This window comes from Lemur catta, chromosome 1, assembly GCF_020740605.2.
Source record: "Lemur catta isolate mLemCat1 chromosome 1, mLemCat1.pri, whole genome shotgun sequence".
Lineage (NCBI taxonomy): Eukaryota > Metazoa > Chordata > Mammalia > Primates > Lemuridae > Lemur > Lemur catta.
The window spans coordinates 111,329,305-111,349,577 of record NC_059128.1 but is presented as its reverse complement, the minus strand read 5'-3'; the positions used below and the strand labels follow the sequence as shown (position 1 = coordinate 111,349,577).

General features: G+C 42.8%; 1 protein-coding gene and 1 pseudogene across 5 annotated transcripts; both read right to left on the bottom strand.

Annotated features, from left to right (window-relative positions):
- Window positions 1-745: 745 nt before the first annotated feature.
- LOC123635143 (zinc finger protein 426) lies at window positions 746-19,661 on the bottom strand. 5 transcript variants are annotated; one of them, XM_045547007.1, is made up of 7 exons: window positions 19,568-19,661; window positions 6,487-6,635; window positions 5,909-6,000; window positions 5,155-5,281; window positions 4,275-4,355; window positions 3,426-3,508; window positions 746-2,927 (listed from the first exon to the last, which is right to left on the bottom strand). In XM_045547007.1, the coding sequence occupies exons 2-7, from the start codon at window positions 6,509-6,511 to the stop codon at window positions 1,671-1,673; spliced, it is 1,665 nt and encodes a 554-aa protein (XP_045402963.1). In that variant the 5' UTR covers window positions 6,512-6,635; window positions 19,568-19,661; the 3' UTR covers window positions 746-1,670. The 5 variants fall into 5 exon arrangements, with proteins under 5 accessions (XP_045402963.1, XP_045402988.1, XP_045402972.1 ...); XM_045547032.1 differs by having other exon boundaries at window positions 5,155-5,239; XM_045547016.1 differs by lacking the exon at window positions 19,568-19,661 and adding an exon at window positions 16,234-16,273.
- LOC123635161 lies at window positions 11,238-13,631 on the bottom strand (annotated as a pseudogene).
- Window positions 19,662-20,273: the final 612 nt, after the last annotated feature.

Genomic DNA, 20,273 nt, shown 5'->3' with positions numbered 1-20,273 from the left:
TGATGAACACTTTTGATGGGCTTATTACTAGACTGGAAACAGCTGACTAAAGAGTCTCCGCGCTTGATTATCAATATAAACATCCACAACTGAAAAGCAAAGAGAACACTGAAAAAAAAAAAAAAACAGAAGATATAATAACTGTAGGACACCTAAAAAAAGTTGTAACATATGCATAGCAGGAATACCAGCAGGAAAAGAGAGAAGGGAATAGAAGAAATTTTGAAAGAATAATGACTAAAAATTTCTCAAAATTAATCTCAGACACCAAAGCAGAGATCCAGGAGCCTCAGAGAACACCAAGCAGGATAAGCTTCAAAGAAAGCTACACTTAGGCATATAATTTTTAAATTACAGAATATCAAAGATTAAAAAATCCTGAAAAAAAAGCCAGGAGGAAAAAAATGTGTTATGTATATATGAATAAGGGGAAGAATTACATCGAATTTTGAGGATAGGAGAAGAAATAAGTGGAGGTAAAATAAAAATTTTTCTTTTCTAATTCTTAATTGATCTAACAGATAACTTCTTCAAATATAATAGTTACAATGTATTAGATTATATAGACTCATTGTGTGTGTGTGAAAATATATGTGAAATGAATACAGCAATGATGGAAGGGAGGATTTAGGATTATTTTGTTATTACTAATACTACTCATGAAACAGTACACTATCATAAATGTGAGGTTGCATATAAATATCATGGCATGTAAAATATTTAAAGGTTATACCACATTCCTTACCTTCCTAGAGTTCTGCAGTAATTTTAGACATGTAAAAAGCATTTTGTGGAATTAATGAAAGCTTTCCTAGATGACTTACAAGCAGGTTTCTCACCAGTCTTCTCATACTTTCTATAAGGTAGAAAATATTAATGTAAGCTCTTCCACAATCCTAATGGGGTTTCGGTCCACTCCAAGTTCCCATATGGCGTATAAATAAGGTCATATTCCTTCCTTTCATAGTAAAAGACACTTTCTTTTCTTTCTTTTTTTCCGTCCTCATTTTCATATGGTCTATTATCAGATGCCTTGGATGTAAATATTAAGATATGGTGAACACCTGTAGGCTTTTTTATATGCCTTACATTCACAGAACTTCTCTCCTGTATGATTTCTTGCATGTTTAGAAAGGGTTGAAGACTCAGTGAAGGCTTTCCCACACTTCTCACATTCATATGGTTTCTCTCCAGTGTGGCTTTGCACATTATGAATATTAAGGCCTTGGGACAATCTAAACTGTTTCTACAGATTGTTTACTGTACTAATTTGCTAGAGCTACCACAACAAAATACCACAGTCTGGGTGCCTCAAACAAGAGAAATTTATTTGTTCACAGTTCTGGAGGCTAGAAGTCCAAGATCAAGGTGCCAGGAGGGTTGGTTTCCTGTGGAGGCCTTAATAGAAGGATCTATTCCAGCCCCCTCTGTCTTTGGCTTGCACATGGCCATCTTATGGCTTCACATGATCTTCTGCATGTGTGTCCCTGACACATCTTTCTCTTCTCATAGGGACACCTGGCATATTGGATTGGGGCTCTACCCTAACAAACTCATTTTTATTAAATAATTTTCATAGGGTTCACAGAGAACTCCAGTGTAAGTTTTTTCACAATGAATGAGGACAAATGAGAGCTTTCCCACATTGCTTATAACAATACAGTTTCTCACTAATGAGTCCTTTCATGTCTTCGAAGTGAACGGGGATGACTGTAAGCTCTCTCACATTGCTGACATTTATAGGGTTTCTCTTCAGCATGAGTTCTTTCATGAATTCTAAAGGAACTGGAACATATGAAGGCTTTACCACACTCCTTACATTCATAGGGTTTCTCTCCAGTGTGAGTTCTTTCATGTATTTGAAATGAACTGGAATGACTGAAGGCTTTCCCACATTGTTTACACTCATAGGGTTTTTCTCCAGTGTGGATCCGCATGTGAATTTTAAGGTGGGTGGAATAGTTAAAAGCCTTTCCACATTCCTTACATGTGTATGGTTTTTGGGAACTGTGAGTTCGCATGTGATTATTAAGACATGAAGGATACCCAAATACTTTCCCACATATCTTACACTCACAGGCCTTCTCTTCAGTGTGAGTTCTCAAATGTCCACTTAGATTTGAGGAAATAGCAAACGCTTTTCCACATTCAACACATACAAAAGGCTTCTCTCCAGTGTGAGTTCTTATATGTTGAATAAGGCGTGAGGATGTAAGGAAGGATTTCCCACATTCCTTACACTCATAGCGTTTATCTCCACTGTGAGATCGTATATGTATACTAAGGCCCGAGTACTGAGTGAAGGCTTTCCCACATTCCTTACATACATAGGGCTTCTCTCCAGTATGAGTTCTTCCATGTATTTGAAATGAATTGGAATAATTAAAGGCCTTCCCACATTCCTTACATTCATAGGGTTTCTCTCCAGTATGGGTTCGCATGTGAATATTGAGGTATGCAGGATATCTATAGCCTTTTCCACATTCCTGACATTTGTAGGGCTTTTTTGCATTGAGGGTTTCTATTAGTACAGAAAGGCTTGTGGAGTGAATAAAATCTGTCCCATATTCCTTCCATTCATAGAGTTTTTCCCCATTGTGACTTCTCGTATGTGCCTGAAGGCATGACTGACTTATGAAGGATTTCCCACAGTGACTGCATCCAAAGGATTTCTCTTGTGTGCTAGTTCTATGGTACACAATGTTTGGTGTCAGGCTGAAGATTTTCCCACTCTGATTAAACTCAGAAAGTTTCTCACCAACAGAGGTTTTCTTGTGCAGGAAGAGAAAGTCTTTTCCATACTGATTACAGTTATACATGTTCCCTGTACTTTGGGTTCTCATGTCTGTCTTAAGGCATGTGTGTTCACTGAAGGCTTCTTCATGTAGCTTGCAATCACAGACTTCCCCTGCATTGTGGCTTCCTTCCTGTTGATGAAGGGATGAATGACAATTTAAGTATTTTTTCAAACACATTAATAGATTCCATGTATCTGAAGATAAAAACATTATGATGATGATTATGATTTTTGCCATTTTCATTACACGGTATATATACAATTCCTGCCTTGCTGATTTCTTTCCAATAGTATGATTGAATCCTTATTCCAGAATTCAATAGAATTTAGAATCTATTCTAATCTTAAATGGATTGCTGTAGAATTCCAAGAAATTGTTTTAAAAACTCAATGTCTAGTTACATATGTGGGCAATGTGTACTCCTGGGAAAACTGAAGAAATAAGTTCCACTCTCGTTTGGGGCATCCTCAAATTCATCATATTCAAACTCTCTCTCCAGAGACATCACTTTCTCTTGCATGTATACTACTGCTCTCAAATATCTCTTATTTTTGCTGATTTTCTATAATGGCATTCCCGATTTTTCTCTGAGGGTAGAAAATAATAAATATCCCTTGTTAATCTTACTGTTTGAATCGCAATGGATGTCTGACCCCTCAAAAAGTCCTGCTGAAGTGCTGACCATTTGGTTTCAAATTGCATTTCCCATCCTGAAATAAAACAGAGAAAAATAAATGGAAGACTGACTTGAGTAAAAAACGATAAGGATCATTTATATTTGTTTTCAAATTTAACATGGTAAGAAAAAGGATTCTAGCTATGTCAAAAATATGTCAAAGACAAGGACGTGGGGTAAAAATTTTAGATCGTTTATTACAAATTGATTCTGTGAAAATTAAAACTGATGGTGAACAGAAAGAGAATATTAGGGAATTAAAGTTGGAAATTTCTGGAAAAAGAGCTTACAACAAAACAATAAACATATCCCTTGTTAATGGGGGCATTATCCATAGGGGATATGTTCCAAGACCCCCAGTGGATGCCTGAAATAGCAGATAGTACCAAACCCCATATATTCTATGTTTTCTTGATCTGGTAACTGAGGCGGCTACTAAATGACTAACGGACAGGTAGCATATAGAGTGGGGAAACACTGGACAAAAGCATGATTCCCATCTTGGGCAGGATGACACAAGATTTCATCATGTGACTGAGAACAGTGAGGAATTTAAAACACAAACAGTTTATTTCTGTAATTTTCCATTTAGTATCTTTGGACTACAGTTGACTGCAGGTAACTAAAACCATGGAAAGTGAAACCATGGACAAGGGGGCCTACGGTATAAGTAAAAGAGTGAGGGAAGTTGAATATTTCCTAACCTTCTGAAAGAAAATGCATCTTAAAAAGCTTCTTCATTATACTTCCAAACATACTGAACTTCTCATTAACCAGGGTTGTTCTTCATGAACACTTACCTTGGAAAACTCCTCCCTGAACTGCCTTCAACTCTTCTTGTTCCAACCAAGAGATCAAACTGGGTTTTATGAGCTGACATCCTGAGCACAGTGAAAGACGTTAATGGAACAGGCTCACGTAAAAGATGATAAACCGTCCTACGATTCAGGGACTATAGTTCTAATGAAAGTGGTGAAATTATTTCAAAAGGGCTAAAAATGCAAATGATGCCTCTGTCTGTGCCCCAAAAAGTATAGTTACCTCTGTCCCCTAAGTCTCAAATCCGGGTTTATGTACACATTTACAAGGCACTAAGACTTTTATTCAAATAGGAAATAAAGGAAGGGTAACGGAGATCTTCATTATCATGGGGAAACAACTACACCAGTGGTTCTCAAAACACTATTGTGCATCAGAGTCATCTACATCAGGGATACCCAACCTATGGTGAATTGTATAATTATTTTATTATATATCACAATGAAATAACAATAGAAATAAAGTGCACAATAAATGTGCTTGAATCATCCCGAAACCATACTCTGCCTCCCCTGTCCGTGGAAAAACTGTCTTCCATGAAAACAGTCCCTGGTGCCAAAAAGGTTAGGGACCGCTGATCTAGAGGATGTGCTGGAACACAGATGACTGGACTCCTACTCCAGGTTTCTGATTCACTATGTCAAAAGGTGGAAAAAGAAAATGTACATTTCTAACACTCATGGTATTGCTACTGATCTTGGACCACATTCTGAGAAGAACCACAGATTAAAGCCTATTTAGGGCAAGGACTATGTTTGTTATTTCCCACTGTGTTCAGAGTTGACATCACCGATGCTGCCACACAGTGAGCACATAACATGTACCAGTTCCACAAAAGGATACAAGGAATGGCAGTCTCACCTACTGTGGCCAGGTTGTTGTAGTTCTCCAGCATCACATCACTATACAGGTTTCTCTGAGTTGTGTCCAGCAAAGTCCACTCCTCCTGGGTGAAGTCCACAGCCACATCATCAAAGGTCACCAAATCCTAAACCATCATACACATGCTGGTTTGAGCCACACACCATTTCTACCAGTGTTCACTACAGAATGAGGGAGGGAGACTGAGTGCCTATAGAGGAATCCAAGGTCTGCAATTATCAACTGCAAGGTTCGATGGTCCTAGAAACTCTTTTATCTAAATACGTTCACAGTTGATCTCCTCCAGTCATATGGCTTCTTGAATATGAATTTATCTCACCACAACCAGACTAGGAAATCTTATCTTATTTCCATCTACGAGAGCACACTGCTCAGCATATTCCAGACATTTCATCAACACTGATGAACAAATACATTGTTTGGGTGAAGGAAACTTCCATCTGCCTTACTGTCTGTCAGAGCACCCAGCGAAACAAGAAACATGCAGTCAGCCCCATTAGGGTAAGATTAATTAGTAATTACTAAAAATACTGGGATGAGTTTAAAGTTAACACCTCACCTATGTGAAGGGGCTCCTTTCCCTGGGGAAATTCAACTGGGGACTTGGCCCTTAACCGAGGCTTTATTTGCTTTAAGAGCCTCTGGAGACAAGTCTGTCTAGAAGGAAGTTAGTCTACCTGGTCAAGATGCAGCATGTCATTCTGCACAAGGATACAGTTTTTTTTTTTTTTACCTGATAACAATTTTTCAGGCAGTCAGCCACCATCCTTCCTGCCTCTGTCTTTGCTTCATGAAGGCAGACTGGGTTCCCAGAAAGATGACCTCCTGGAACAGTAAGGAAGCATGAGAACCCAGAGCTGAGTGTGATTCCCACATCTACATACCCAGAAGTCATTCCACCCTAGTTTGAAATTCCCATATACTCCTGGCACAATCAATAAGACACACACACATATACAACCTATTGCTGTACAATGCCAGAGCAATCTGTCTCACCTAGAGCCAGAAAAGGGGAGGGTCAGCCATGCTGCCTGACAGGAAAAGTTTAATGGTCTTATTTTACAAATAAGGAAACTTACACCCTGAACAATGTGACTTTATCATGACAGAACTCATGAAGGAGACTATGCAGCACCTCTTCCCAAAGCACACATCCCAGGGGGCCGACTTACAAAACAGCACACTATGGCCCACTTCAGCACCTCCCAAATGGGCCAGTAGTGTGATTATTCAGCCCAGACCACAGCACTCTGTACTATTTAGGGAGAAGCTAGAGAAGCGTCTCAGAAAAAGAGCATCAACAGGACTTACCAGGGGACAAATCAACAGCTGCCATCCTATGAGGTAAAAATGTGCCTGAACACTCCTTTCTTTGATGCCAACATCACTTCAGGGCAGCTTGTGAATCTAAGTGGACAGTGGCAATCTTCATTCCTCTTTATACATGGCTACTGGGATTCCTGTTGGTATCAATCATTAATCAACAAGCAGTACTTAATCACCAGTCATCAAACATCATACATTAGGCCAGGAGAGGTGGCTCATGCCTGTTATCCTGGCACTTTGGGAGGTCCAGGCAGGAGGATCGCTTGAGGCCAGGAGTTCAAAAACAGCCTGAGCAAGAGCGAGACTGCATCTCTACAAAAAAATAGAAAAATTAGCCGGGCATGGTAGTGTACATCTATAGTCCCAGCTACTTAAGGGGCTGAGGCAGGAGGATCCCTTGAGCCCTGGAGTTCGAGGATGCAGTGAGCTACGAAGATGTCACTGCACTCTAGCCCCCAGAGACAGAGTGAGACCCTGTCTCAAGAAAAAACAAACAAACAAACAAAAAATCATTAGTTCTCTCTCTGCAGACAACATATGTGGAGGTCACTGAAAATGGTATCCTCTGTAACATGAGTATCAGTAACACTGACTGCCATTTACGGAGATGGCTATGTGTCAGAAGTTGCACTAGGATATATATACACATACAAACACACACGCACACACATACATATGCATATATGCACATGCTCAATTATCATAACTACCATTCCTAGTAGATATCATTGTCCCTATTTCATACTGAAAAGACCTACATTAGACAACATTTGTAATTGGTCAATAGAACCCAGTTTCAGAGGTGGTAAACCAGGACTTGAATGCAGGTAAGGTTTTTGCAAAAAAATCTCAGAATACATTTAAGGACTGGGCAGGCTCAACAGGTCTTGGCTGGAAAAACTCAAACCAAACAGATCAGCCTTCCCCCTTGCACTGGCAGAGGGCCAATGCCACAGTAGACTGTGCCCAACACTTATGTGCTATATGGGTCTTCTTGTCTATAATATGAGTCTATTACGTGGATATTCATAAATACTATGAACCACCTTTCCATTGTATTTATCGGGTTCATTTCTTCACCAAGGTTTGCTTTTATTTTCTGTAGTGATGGGATCTCACTGTGCTGCCCAGCCTGGTCTCAAGTGATCCTCCTGCCTCTGCCTCCCAAACTGCTGGAATTATAGGTGTGAACCACCACACCTGGCCCTTCTTTTATTTTTATTCATTTCTTTCCCACACTTATTTCATGATGTTTTAGTTATCTTTTAACCTTATGTATCTTAAACATTAACTTTTTTCAGTTAAAAATTAATGAAAATGATTAATAAATCAAACACAGAACAGCAGCTCAAATGGTGACCAACAGAATGGTATTCAAGTGATGATAAACACTGAAAGTTTCTCAGTTCATTATCCATGAGTCAAATTCACTCTCACAAAAACCCTACAGGTCTCATTCCACAGATGACACTCAAACCCTAACGTCACTAGAACCACATCTGGACTCCTGGTATAGATCATACCTACTACCAGGGGTCTCAAATGGGGATCCTTATGCTGGATAGGCCCACAAATGTGTTTAGTTCGGTGGTACCTACATAGAATAATATACATTTCAAATGCACATATCTTAAGTATTAATTGGAAGAATTTTGACAATTGCATACACTCCTGTAATAGCAAGCCTAAACAAGATAAAGAATCCAATCATCTATCTGCAGAAGGCCCACTGCACCTTCCAGTCTGTTCCATATCAGGCCCAGACAAGCACTTTGTGATTTCTGCCAGCTACTAGGTACAATAATCTGTATACAAACATTAGGCACATTGCTCATCTTTTTCAAATGTATGTCCTAACTCATTTTTTCTCTATCATATAAAAAAGCAATATGGGAGAAATATGTTAACACTTCCCACTGGAATCATGGACTTGATTATTCTTGTGTGACTGTAAAGCATTCCTTTATACATTTTGTAAGAATATAACTGGATAGACACACATTTTGAACTTTTCTTTGAAGAAACAAAATCTTTTACCTTAATGGACACTATATATCTCTAGGAATGCTTTATGACAATGTAGTGTGACTGGGGAATCTGCTTTCCTTTGGCGAGTTTTTGCATGTCGTGGGCAGCACTGTCTCCTTTGGATCCCAATGGTTCCCAGTACCTGGCACAGACTGACTCACTGAAGGCACCCAGTGATTGCTGCATGACAACCAAGATCCTTTTCAAATTTTATACAGATGGTCCCTGACTTACAATTTCTCAGCTTTACAAGACATTTATCAGGGTATTGAGTGCATTTCTCACTGATAATTTCAGGTCACGATGGGTTTATCAGGACATAGCCCCATTGTAAATGGAGGAGCATCTGTATTCAAGTATAGCTAGATTATAGCTAAGTAACTGTTCCTAATACAATATAAATGAGTCCCAATAAAACTGTACCAAAGTACTCCAAGAAACCAAGGGTGGGAAGAACACTTCTCTGCACTTTCCCACCACCTGAGGCTTGCCTACACACTGAAGACTGGTTTCCCATGGCCTCCTGATGTAGATGCTTAGTCCTCTTGGTCTTATACCTGTACTGGCACCGTGACTTCCATTGCTCCATAGCCTAACAGGGCTTCTCTACATTCCACAGGGTTGCTTCCTGCTTACCCAGTGACTGCCAACTAGCTCTGGCCCAGGCAACCCAGTGAACTTCACCATCTAATGGGCTGCAATGACACCTTCTCTAACAAGGTCTGAAGCCCAGTCTTAGGGAGAAGGACCCCCTACAAGTTTGCTTTTCTTAGGGACTATCACTTATAAGTTAACGTTCTCTTTATATCTTTATGTTACACTCCTGTTTAAATCAAGGTATGACTTCTGTTTTCTGACTGAACCCAGACTTATATAGTATTGAGACAGACCAATCTCAGGAATTAGGCTTGTAAAGATAAGATTTGGGGTTTGTTCTGGTCAAGCCTTCAGGCATAAACAAAGAGCTCAGCTTGTTACCATTGGGAAAGACATTCAGTGGCATCACATTAATCAAGGTATTACCTATGTTTGATTGTAAAGTGCCCACTGAAGCACCTGCCTTGGAACTCCAAGTGAATAAATACTCTTAATCATTACGGTATTAACGACGACTACAAAGATTGTGGAGAGGGACGGATGCTTTTGAATGTACTTGCACTGAAAATGTTAACCTCAGATCTTCTCACTTGCAGCTCAATTCAGTGTCTGAGAATCGGAAAGCTTCCATCACAGCCCTTAAAGATACTTATTTCTTGTTGCCACTAGGCTGATATAGTTGAAAGCCAAACACAAACTTTAATTTAAAAGATTAAACTACAACCATGGCACAGTCTCACCTAGTTTTTTGGGTGAAAATTAGGGCATTAATCAGTTGTTGTAAATGGGGAAGTAACACCCCTTGTGTGATCTTTAAGGATCACTCCAATGCAGCTGTGGAAATAACACTCAGAGAGGCACAGGAATTCACAGGATTTATTTTACTCACAGGTCCTAGAGAGGGAGGAACGGCACGCCATGTGGGGGGGGTGCAGTAGGGGGCCACACACTGGAGAAGCAGCAAAGGAGCAGGCTCTCCCAAAGACATAGGGAAGTGAGAGAGGACCTGTTGCAGCCTTATTTGGGGTCAGGGTAGTATAAAAGCAAAAACCGGAAGAGTATTTCATTGGTGCATTTGAGTGTTGCTAGGTCACAGCCATGAGAGGGAACAAAGGGAATGTGGGGCAGGGATTGGTGTTTTCATACTGGTACACCTGGTCACCTGGGCAGGGTGCCTACAGCCTGTTCGTAGAGATGTTGAGGCAGCAGGAAAATACAAATTTTTAAAAATTTATATAACCCATTTCGTAATCCCTCAACATTTTTTTTTTTTTCTTTTTGAGACAGAGTCTCGCTTTGCTGCCCAGGCTAGAGTGAATGCCATGGCGTCAGCCTAGCTCACAGCAACCTCAAACTCCTGGGCTCAAGCGATCCTCCTGCCTCAGCCTCCCGAGTAGCTGGGACTACAGACACGCGCCACCATGCCCGGCTATTTTTTTTCTATATATATTTTTAGCTGTCCAGATCATTTCTTTCTATTTTTATTAGAGACCGGGGTCTCGCTCTTGCTCAGGCTGGTCTCAAACTCCTGACCTCGAGCGATCCACCCGCCTCGGCCGCCCAGAGTGCTAGGATTACAGACATGAGCCACCACATCCGGCCCCCTCAACATTTTAAACAATGCTAATTCGGACTGCTAACATCTGTCACCAAGGTTGTGGAGATGCTAAAGGTGAATGGGACTGATTAAATTAGCCCCCAAAGATAAGCTCTTTTTGTCGTTGTTTCTTTAACAATGACATTTGTATGAAAAGTCTTAAAATGGGGCGAGGCGCAGTGGCTCACGCCTGTAATCCTAACACTCTGGGAGGCCGAGGTGGGTGGATTGCTCGAGGTCAGGAGTTCGAGATCAGCCTGAGCAAGAGTAAGACCGCTGTCTCTACTAAAAATAGAAAGAAATTATCTGGCCAACTAAAAATATATATAGAAAAAATTAGCCAGGGATGGTGGCGCGTGCCTGTAGTCCCAGCTACTCAGGAGGCTGAGGGAGTAGGATCGCTTAAGCCCAGGAGTTTCGAGGTTGCTGTGAGCTAGGCTGATGCCATGGCACTCACTCTAGCCTGGGCAACAGAGCAAGATTGTGTCTCAAAAAAAAAAAAAAAAGTCTTAAAATGAAGAGACAATCATTAAATCCATGGAATTGAAAATTACAATTAGTTAGAATTCTCTTGGTACATTACAACAGCAAAATTTTGCTCTTTGCTTCTAGAGGAACACCCTATAATAAATAATCAAAACTATTTAAAAATAATATAAAAGGGGAGCTAACTACCTGAAAATTTGAACCAAATGAAGCAAAAAAAAAAATGAAACATTCATTACAAGACATATAAATTATATTTTGAAGGCTGAAAATAATAAAGAAATTCACTGAACAACAGACCCTCTTGTCTGGCCCCTTCAGGAAGATTACTGAAAGGAAAATGGGAAGCAGTTTGGGAATAGCAGATCTGGGATACAGTGGGAAGTTCACGAGTTGGCACTGGCTCGAACAGCTTAGTTCTGAAGGCACTCTGCAGACACGGAGGTGCTGGGAGCCCTGAATCACATTTACAAAGTCTTTGTACTGTATTTTAAAAAGCTAGTCATTAAAATCTGTCACTGCCCCCCCAAAACCCCGAAAAGCTAAACTTAACACACACATACAAAAATGTGCAGATCTGTAACATTTTTTTCACAGCTGATAAAAAAAATACTACCATTAACCCCCAGACTCCACTTCCATACAGTAGGTAAACAAAATAGATTTTTTTTTTTCTCACAAATACCAGCACTTTCTGGTGCCCCACACTGTACTGGCATCAGTGTTGACAGTCCCAGTTCAGATGTGCCATGCTTCAGATTGGATACACTGTAACAAGAGTCCAACTTTGTATAGACATCCTCAGAATCAGAGTCATGGGGTTGCCCTTCCAAGCTGGCAGAAAAGGAACCCCATCTTAATTTCCAGCTACTCCTAGAAAACAAGTAAAAAACGAAAGTTCCTTCCTCTCCTCCTGCTGCTTCATATGGGTCTCCTGGACTTCCTTCCACGTATTAAAAACTTAGAAAACGGCTGTTGACCAAAAACAAAAAACAAAAAAACCTTTCCACCTTCTTCCTCTCCTTTTCTTCCACCCCTCCCCCCCCCATATTTTTCCAGGCTGAAACTTTTGCTTGCCGTGGGTCAAGCAGCCGATACTGCGCCCTAACGGCTAACTTAACCAAAATCAACGAGAAACGTACAAGATGCAAAGAGTCACATTTCCTCCAGGGTCTCGGATGCTCAAGGCAGGACCCCCTCGGACACGGGGTGGAGGAGGGGGCGCAGGCTACAGAGGCCAGCCGGGCTCCAAGGACATCCTGGCCAATGTAAAGTCGTCTCCAATCTCAAAGTAAGAAGAGAAATCGCATTTAGACAGTCGGGTGCGTTTGGCTTTTGTGCACAAAACTCGGCCGGCACACAGTGACCGCAGGCACCTTAGAGGATCGCGCAGGCTGAGCAGCAGCCCTCGGAGCCGTTGGGCTGCGCCTTAGTTCATCTGTCTCACGATCTCGGCAAACAGCTCTTCGACCGAGGCTTTGTTTTTGGCCGACGTCTCCACCAAGGGGGAGCTGCACCCCTCGGCCAGAGCCTTGCCAGCCTTGCCGAACGAGACTTCCGCTCACCCTCCAAGTCCACCTTGTTGCCTACCAGGATCATGGGCAGCGCTCCTACAGCTTCATCCAGATGATCTGGTTCCTTACGGGCTTGCTGTCCTGGAAGCTCTGCTGTTGACAAGGCTGGAGACAAGGGTGAAGCCCTGGCCATCCTTGACGTACAGGTCCCACATGGACGCGACCTGCTCTGTGCCCGCTGTGTCCAGGATCTGCAGCACCGACGGCGACGAGTCCACCTCAGCGTCCATGCGGTATAAGTCCCCGATGGTTGGGTCTTATTTCTGGATGAAAGAGCCCATCACGAACTGCACGGTGAGCGCGGACCTGCCCGTGCAGCCCGAGCCCAGCACCACCACTTTGTCCTTTCTCGTGGCTCCGCCGGCGCTCTCGCCACACCTGCGCGCCAGGGAAGGCTGTGCTTGGCAGCGGGATTTCTCCCCTTCCTCAGCTCCGCAGGAGAAACCCAGGAGAGGGTGACGGGGAGCGCAGGGAACAGAAATCACCAAGCAGGGGCCGGGCGCCCGGCCAGCCAGCAGCTGCGGCTTGTCCCTGGGGTGCGGTCCCAGGCCCGCAGCAGTCTGCAGAGGCCGCTGCAGCCCTGGCAGCGCAGCGGGAGGACGGTGCTGGCAGCTTGGGCGAGGCCACGGCTGGAGCTCCTCACGGCGGCAGCCCAAGAGGGTGGGGAGGTGGTGGTGGAGGGCTGTGGAAGCGGCTGCTAATTGGACGTACCGTGTAGACGCGCGTGGCATGAGTTCCCGTCGAACGTGTGCCCACTGCCGCGGGCCATCACGCTCTCTGCTGCAGCTTTGCTGGGCGAGAGCTTCCTATTTGCCACATGCAGCAACCCCCACCCCCACGAAAAATAAGCTTTTTTTTTTTTTTTGAGACAGAATTTTGCTCTGTTGCCCAGGCTAGAGTGCCGTGGCGTCAGCCTAGCTCACAGCAACCTGAAACTCCTAGGCTCAAGCGATCCTCCTGCCTCAGCCTCCCAGGTAGATGGGACTACAGGCAAGTGCCACCATGCCCGGCTAATTTTTTCTATTTTTAGTTGTTTGGCTAATTTCTTTCTATTTTTTAGTAGAGACGGGGTCTCGCTCTTGCTCAGGCTGGTCTCGAACTCCTAAGCTCAAGCAATCCTCCCGCCTCAGCCTCCCAGAGTGCTAGGATTAGAGGCGTGAGCCACCGTGCCCAGCCCACATCAACTATTAAGACCCGGAACATACAGTGGTAAATGATCAGGGTCTAAGGAATGAAACAGAAAAGCAGCCTACTAGAAGAGGGATCAACAAACTTGGCTCTAAGGCCACATGGGCACTGTTGCAAATACTCAACTCTGCCCTTGTAGTGTGAAAGATGCCACAGACAACCTAAACCAACATGGCTATGTTCTAATAAAACGTTATTTGCAAAAACAAGTTTAGGGCCAGATGTGTTCCATAAGCCACAGTTTGCCAACTTGTATACTAGAAAATTGCTTCATCTATGTAAAAAGAGTGTCAATTTTGGTGGCCAGAAACCTTACTTAAGTCACAATGGTGGAGAATCATGGCCTTTCACCCAATTTCCAGACCTAGGTAACAAATCACTTGGGCCTGTACAGAAGTTCCAAGGATCTTGGAGAATTACTGGGCACTGATACCACAGGCATATATCAAGACTCCTATTCTCTGCCAAAATACAGTCTTCAGAGGTCTTGACATTGGACAAAATATCACAATGGACCACTACCTTGATAATATTATGAGGATTAAATCTTCTGAATAGGTAGTACAAAATGTTTCAGATGCTCTTATGAGACATATACAAAATAGAGAAACTCAACAAAGTTGAGTGGTGTCTACTGGAGTCCAGTGGTCTAGATCTGCGGTCCCTAACCCCCAGGCTATGGATGGGTACTGGTCTGCGGCCTGTTAGGGACCAGGCCACAGAGCTTCACACCACCACCACCACCACCCCGAGTCCCTGGAAATCGGACTGGGGAGGCTGGTCTCGAACTTCTGAGCTCAAGCAATCCTACTGCCTTGGCCTCCCAAAGTGCCAGGATTACAGGTGTGAGCCACTACACTCAGCCTTGCCATCATTCTTTGAGCCTGAGACCTAGTTAAGATGGTCAGAAAGAACCATCAAAAGCAGCGTTTGAATTGACACATCGGTGATCAGAACAATCCATCAACAAAATTTCTAGATGGAAAGCATACCCCAAAAAGGAAAAGAGCAGGTGCGAAGGCCCTGAGAGAGGTGTGTGCAAACAACAGAGAGAAGATCACTGTGGTGGAAACACAGTGAGTAGCACAGATGAGGTTGGAGATGGGCCAGGGGCCAGTTCATGTAGGGTCCAGTGACGCCTTATGATGCGATGTTTGAGTTTTATCCTATGGGCTTTGGGAAGATACTGGAGAGCCTTAAACAACAGAATGACATTATAGGATTTTCCTGTTTTAAAAGGATCACTCTAGGCCGGGCATGGTGGCTCACGCCTGTAATCCTAGCATTCTGGGAGGCCGAGGCGGGTGGATTGCTCGAGGTCAGGAGTTCGAGACCAACCTTAGCAAGAGCGAGACCCCGTCTCTACTAAAAATAAAATAAATTATCTGGCCAACTAAAATATATATAGAAAAAATTAGCCGGGCATGGTGGCGCATGCCTGTAGTCCCAGCAACTCGGGAGGCTGAGGCAGTAGGATCGCTTAAGCCCAGGAGTTTGAGGTTGCTGTGAGCTAGGCTGATGCCACAGCACTCACTCTAGCCTGGGCAACAAAGCGAGACTCTGTCTCTACCAAAAAATGTAAAAATTAGCCAGGTGTGGTGGTGCATGCCTGTAGTCCCAGCTACTTGGGAGGCTGAGGCAGGAGGATCACTTGAACCCAGGAGTTTGAAGTCGCAGTGAGCTATGATGATGCCAGTGCACTCTAGCCTGGGAGACAGAGCAAGACCCTGTCTCAATCAAACAATCAATAAATATTCTCCCTAATAAGTCCTAGTCCGTGTTATTAATGTATTCTTAAGTCCATATAACAAATTTATCAATACTAATTTAAAATCTGTCTTGGGGGAGTGGGGTGGTGAGGGATAAAATCTTACCTATCGGGTACAATGTATACTCTTCTGGTGACAGGCACACTAAAAGTCCTGACTTTGGCATTATACAATTCATTCATGTAACAAGAACACTTGTACCCCCTAATATTGTAAAACAAAATTATTTTTTAAACCCCCCCCCAAAAATTATAATGGCATATGACAGAGACCACTAAAAAATTATGTCTTCCTAGATAGACTGTAAGACCCATGGCGGGACCAGGTGCGGTGGCTCATGCCTTTAATCTTAGCACTCTGGGAGGCTGAGGCGGGTGGATCGCTCAAGGTCAGGAGTTCGAGACCAGCCTGAGCAAGAGCGAGACCCCATCTCTACTAAAAATAGGAAGATATTATCTGGCAACTAAAAATATATATACATAAAAAAAATTACCTGGGCATGGTGGCGCATGCCTGTAATCCCAGCTATTCGGGAGGCTGAGGCAGTAGGATCGCTTAAGCCCAGGAGTTTGAGGTTGCTGTGAGCTAGGCCGATGCCAGAGCACTCACTCTAGCCCGGGCAACAAAGCAAGACTCTGTCTCAAAAAAAAAAAAGACCCATGGCAGGAGTACTATGTCTGTTTGCATGATCATTGTTTCCCTGTCCTTGGCAGAGAGCCACGGAACTTAAAGAATTCAATGATCATTTGTGGATTGTCAGAAAACTGCCATTCCCCACAAAAATATTACCGTATAGCCAAGTATAAACAGAAGACACCCAGAAACAGAATTACAAAGCAAAAATTAAATAAGACTCATAAAACATCTGCCCATAGTACAACATAAACCAAAACACTGTACTTCTAAAAAAATATATTTGCATATTGTTACTCACCAGAAAACTGGACAAGTTATTGATTTTCTTCTTGAAAACAAGTGTCTTACCAGTTAAAACTAAAATCTGTTTCATCCAGTCTACTGACCAGAAAAAAGAAAAAGAAAAAAATAATAAAATAAAATAAAATCTGTTCCTGATTTTTCTCCAAAATAGTATTTTTTTTTTTTTTTTTCCTGTGACAGAGTCTCACTCTGTTGCCCAGGGTAGAGTGCCATGGGGTCAGCCTAGCTCACAGCAAGCTCGAACTCCCGGGCTCAAGCAATCCTCCTGCCTCAGCCTCCCGAGTTGCTGGGACTACAGGCATGCGCCACCATGCCTGGCTAACTTTTTTTATATATTTTTAGTTGTCCAGCTAATTTCTTTCTATTTTTTTAGTAGAGACGGGGTCTCGCTCTTGCTCAGGCTGGTCTTGAACTCCTGAGCTCAAACGATCCGCCCACCTCGGCCTCCCAGAGTGCTAGGATTACAGGCATGAGCCATGGTGCCCAGCCCAGAATAGTATTTTTAAAAGGTTAAAAAGAAGTTGATTCAGAAACTGCCAAATGGTATAAGACTTGTGGGGGGAATTTAATGTAAAACAATGTTAAATGTGCATGTGCCCTCTGACCTAGACATCTAATTTTATTTTATTTTTTCCTATCAAGAGCTGGTCAGAAATAGACAGTCAACTTTAAAAGCTTCCCCTGGAAATGCAGCTCCACAAATGTGAAAAAACATAAAGAGGAGTTTATTCACTGAAGGTTATTTATGGATACTAAAACAATCAGGTAGAAAGGTTGCTGGGGGACAACACTCTGAGTGTCAAAATATCAACCCATGAAAACACTTTCTTGTTCAAAAGGAAATGTCTACCTTTAAAATAGAATACTGTGATGATCACAACCTTAAGCAAGAATCAAACTGAGCATCACTAACAAAGAGACCATTTAAATGTGTCTTCCTGATAAAATGCAATGTTGCCTATAAAATAATTTGCAAATAATCTGTTGAAGCCTCTAGACTAGGCATTGGAAAGCTATGGCTCGCAGGCCTGTTATTGTAAATATAGTTTTATTGAAACAAAGCCCTGCCATTATGCTTACTACAGTATATGGCTGACTGCCAGCTACAAAAACAGAGCTAATTAATTCCAGACCTTATGGTCTGCAAAGCATGAAGTACGTGCTATCTGGCTCTTTTCAGACAAAACATTTGCCAACCTCTGCTCTGGGCACAATTATCATTTGACAGGAAATATGAGAAATGGAGGAATTCCTTAAACCTGCCATGAAAATAGAATCAGAAATAGCAGAATATTTGACTTTCTAAAAGAATGTGTAGCTCTGCAAAAAGTCAACATAATGGAGAAAAAACATTGACTACTCTTGGTTCAAAGAGACTGAAGTATATAAACAAAGGCAATATAGAAACTTTGAATGGATCTTAGATCCAAAAACACCCAAAAGCCTATTTTGGAACAATATGGAGAATTTTTTTTTTTTTTTTTTTTACAGAGTAGGTATTACATTGATGTTGTTGGTTTTCATTTTCTTGGATGAAATAATAGTATTTTGCTTTTACTAAGCAACATCCTTTAGTATATGCGTTATAAAGCATTTAAAGGTCAAGTCTTATGTCTACTGTTTGTTTTAAATTTGCTTACTATCAACTAATTTACCGTAAAATATATTTAGCTGGGGAGAGCGCAAACATGCAAAATGCTAAAAATGGGTGAATCTACTACAATAGGTATAAGATGTTTAAATTACGAGTACGTTTGAGATTTTTCAAAAGAGAATTGTGGGACGAAACACACTTTATCCAACAATCCTGTTAATGGTAAATTCCATTATTCTGGCCCTATAATAATAAAGCTACTCTGCTTTCTTCCTGGAGGCCCATTTTTTAAACGCCGTGGGAATGTACAGGCCTAGGAACTTCAGATGAAGAGAATGGCTGGGGCCGGGGGCGGTGGCTCACGCCTGTAATCCTAGCACTCTGGGAGGCCGAGGCGGGCGGATCGCTCCAGGTCAGGAGTTCGAGACCAGCCTGAGCAAGAGCGAGACCCCATCTCTACTAAAAAAAAAATAGAAAGAAATTATCTGGCCAACTAAAAATATATATAGAAAAAATTAGCCGGGCATAGTGGCGCATGCCTGTAGTCCCAGCTACTCGGGAGGCTGAGGCAGTAGGATCGCTTGAGCCCAGGAGTTTGAGGTTGCTGTGAGCTAGGCTGACGCCACGGCACTCACTCTAGCCCGGGCAACAGAGCGAGACTCTGTCTCAAAAAAAAATAAAATAAATAAAATTAAAAAGAGAGAATGGCTGAGTATCGTCAGTAATCTTTAGCAGAAAGACCTGCAGTCCGCAAGCGTTTATACTCACATACACAAATATGCACACCCTAGATACCTAACAGTCTTTATCTTTCAACATAGACGTCAAAAACAAAATACGATGCACAAAGACAAAACCAAACTCTCAGATGAAACATTCGTCTGCATAAGAAAAGGAAAAAGAAGCCCCTCTGAACCAACTTTCACTCAAGGGTTCATCACAACACGCCAGAATTACGCCAGGTCCCCGAGCCTTGACTCCTGGGGGCGGAGTCAACGCTGACGCCAAAAGTGTAAATTATTTTTCTTCTGGAAAAGAAGTCCAAAAACGTTGCTTGTTGGAGGCTTTGGAAAAGGGGAGCATAGTAGATGAAAACACCCCCCTCCGCGACGTGGTATAACGGCAGTCCTCCGACCCGGCCCCTCGCCGGGGCCGACGACCCAAGCGGCCTCTCGCAACCGGCCACGCCGGGAGGACTCGCGGCACCGGCGCACAGGGGCGGGGCGGCCCAGGCCAAACCCGTCCTGCGGTACCCCCGCTTCACCCGAAGCCGCCCCCTGTACCGGTAACTCACCAAAGCCTGAGCGGCTAGAACCGCCACCGGAAAAAACGCTCCCCGTCGCGCTCAGCAAGCGCCCGCAGGCTGAGCGGCGCGCTGCTGGCGGTCACTTCCGCTGCCAGGCTCGGGCCGGGCGGAACTCCTGGCTTCTGGCCTCAGCCACGTAGCGCCCAGCAGGAAGTGAAAGTCTGGTTTACTCTCGCGTGGGTACTGATGGGCTGGGTCGGCTCAGCGCCGGGACTGGTGACAGAAACGGGCCCAGAGGCCAAGGTTGAGGTTACAGCCAGATCTATGGGCGGGGCTGCGGCACCAAGGGGGCGGAGCCAATGTGTAATGCATCTAGAATTGATAACTACATATTTTGCTAGGTTAATATTTCAACTTTTGATGTAAAAAAATATGTAAATTTCACGTGGCCAAAAGAATTTTTTACAAAATAATTTCTGGGTTTCCTACCTTGTTTTAAAATGTCTTCTCATTCGAGATTAGTCAGCGGTAGGCATTATTTTAAGTTACTTTTTATTAATCAATTTTATAGCCTCAATTAATATTGAGTGTTTACCTAAGTAACAACCTTCAAGTTAAATACATGGGTATCCTGTCAATAACTCAGATGATATAGCTGTTTTCATTAAATTAACAATGTTAATCTAATTTATAAAATAATTGCACAAAAATAATTGTTTTAGCCTGGGTTTACAGCTTCATTAACTTAAAGCAT

Bases quoted from the DNA above. Each gene is read 5' to 3' on its own strand.
- LOC123635143 (XM_045547007.1), bottom strand. From the start codon at position 6,511: ATGGCAGCTGTTGATTTGTCCCCTG. The intron at 4,356-5,154 runs GTGAGACTGCCA...CACTGTGCTCAG, and splicing joins CAACAACCTGGCCACAGTAG to GATGTCAGCTCATAAAACCC. The intron at 2,928-3,425 runs GTAAGATTAACA...CTTCATCAACAG, and splicing joins CATCCATTGCGATTCAAACA to GAAGGAAGCCACAATGCAGG.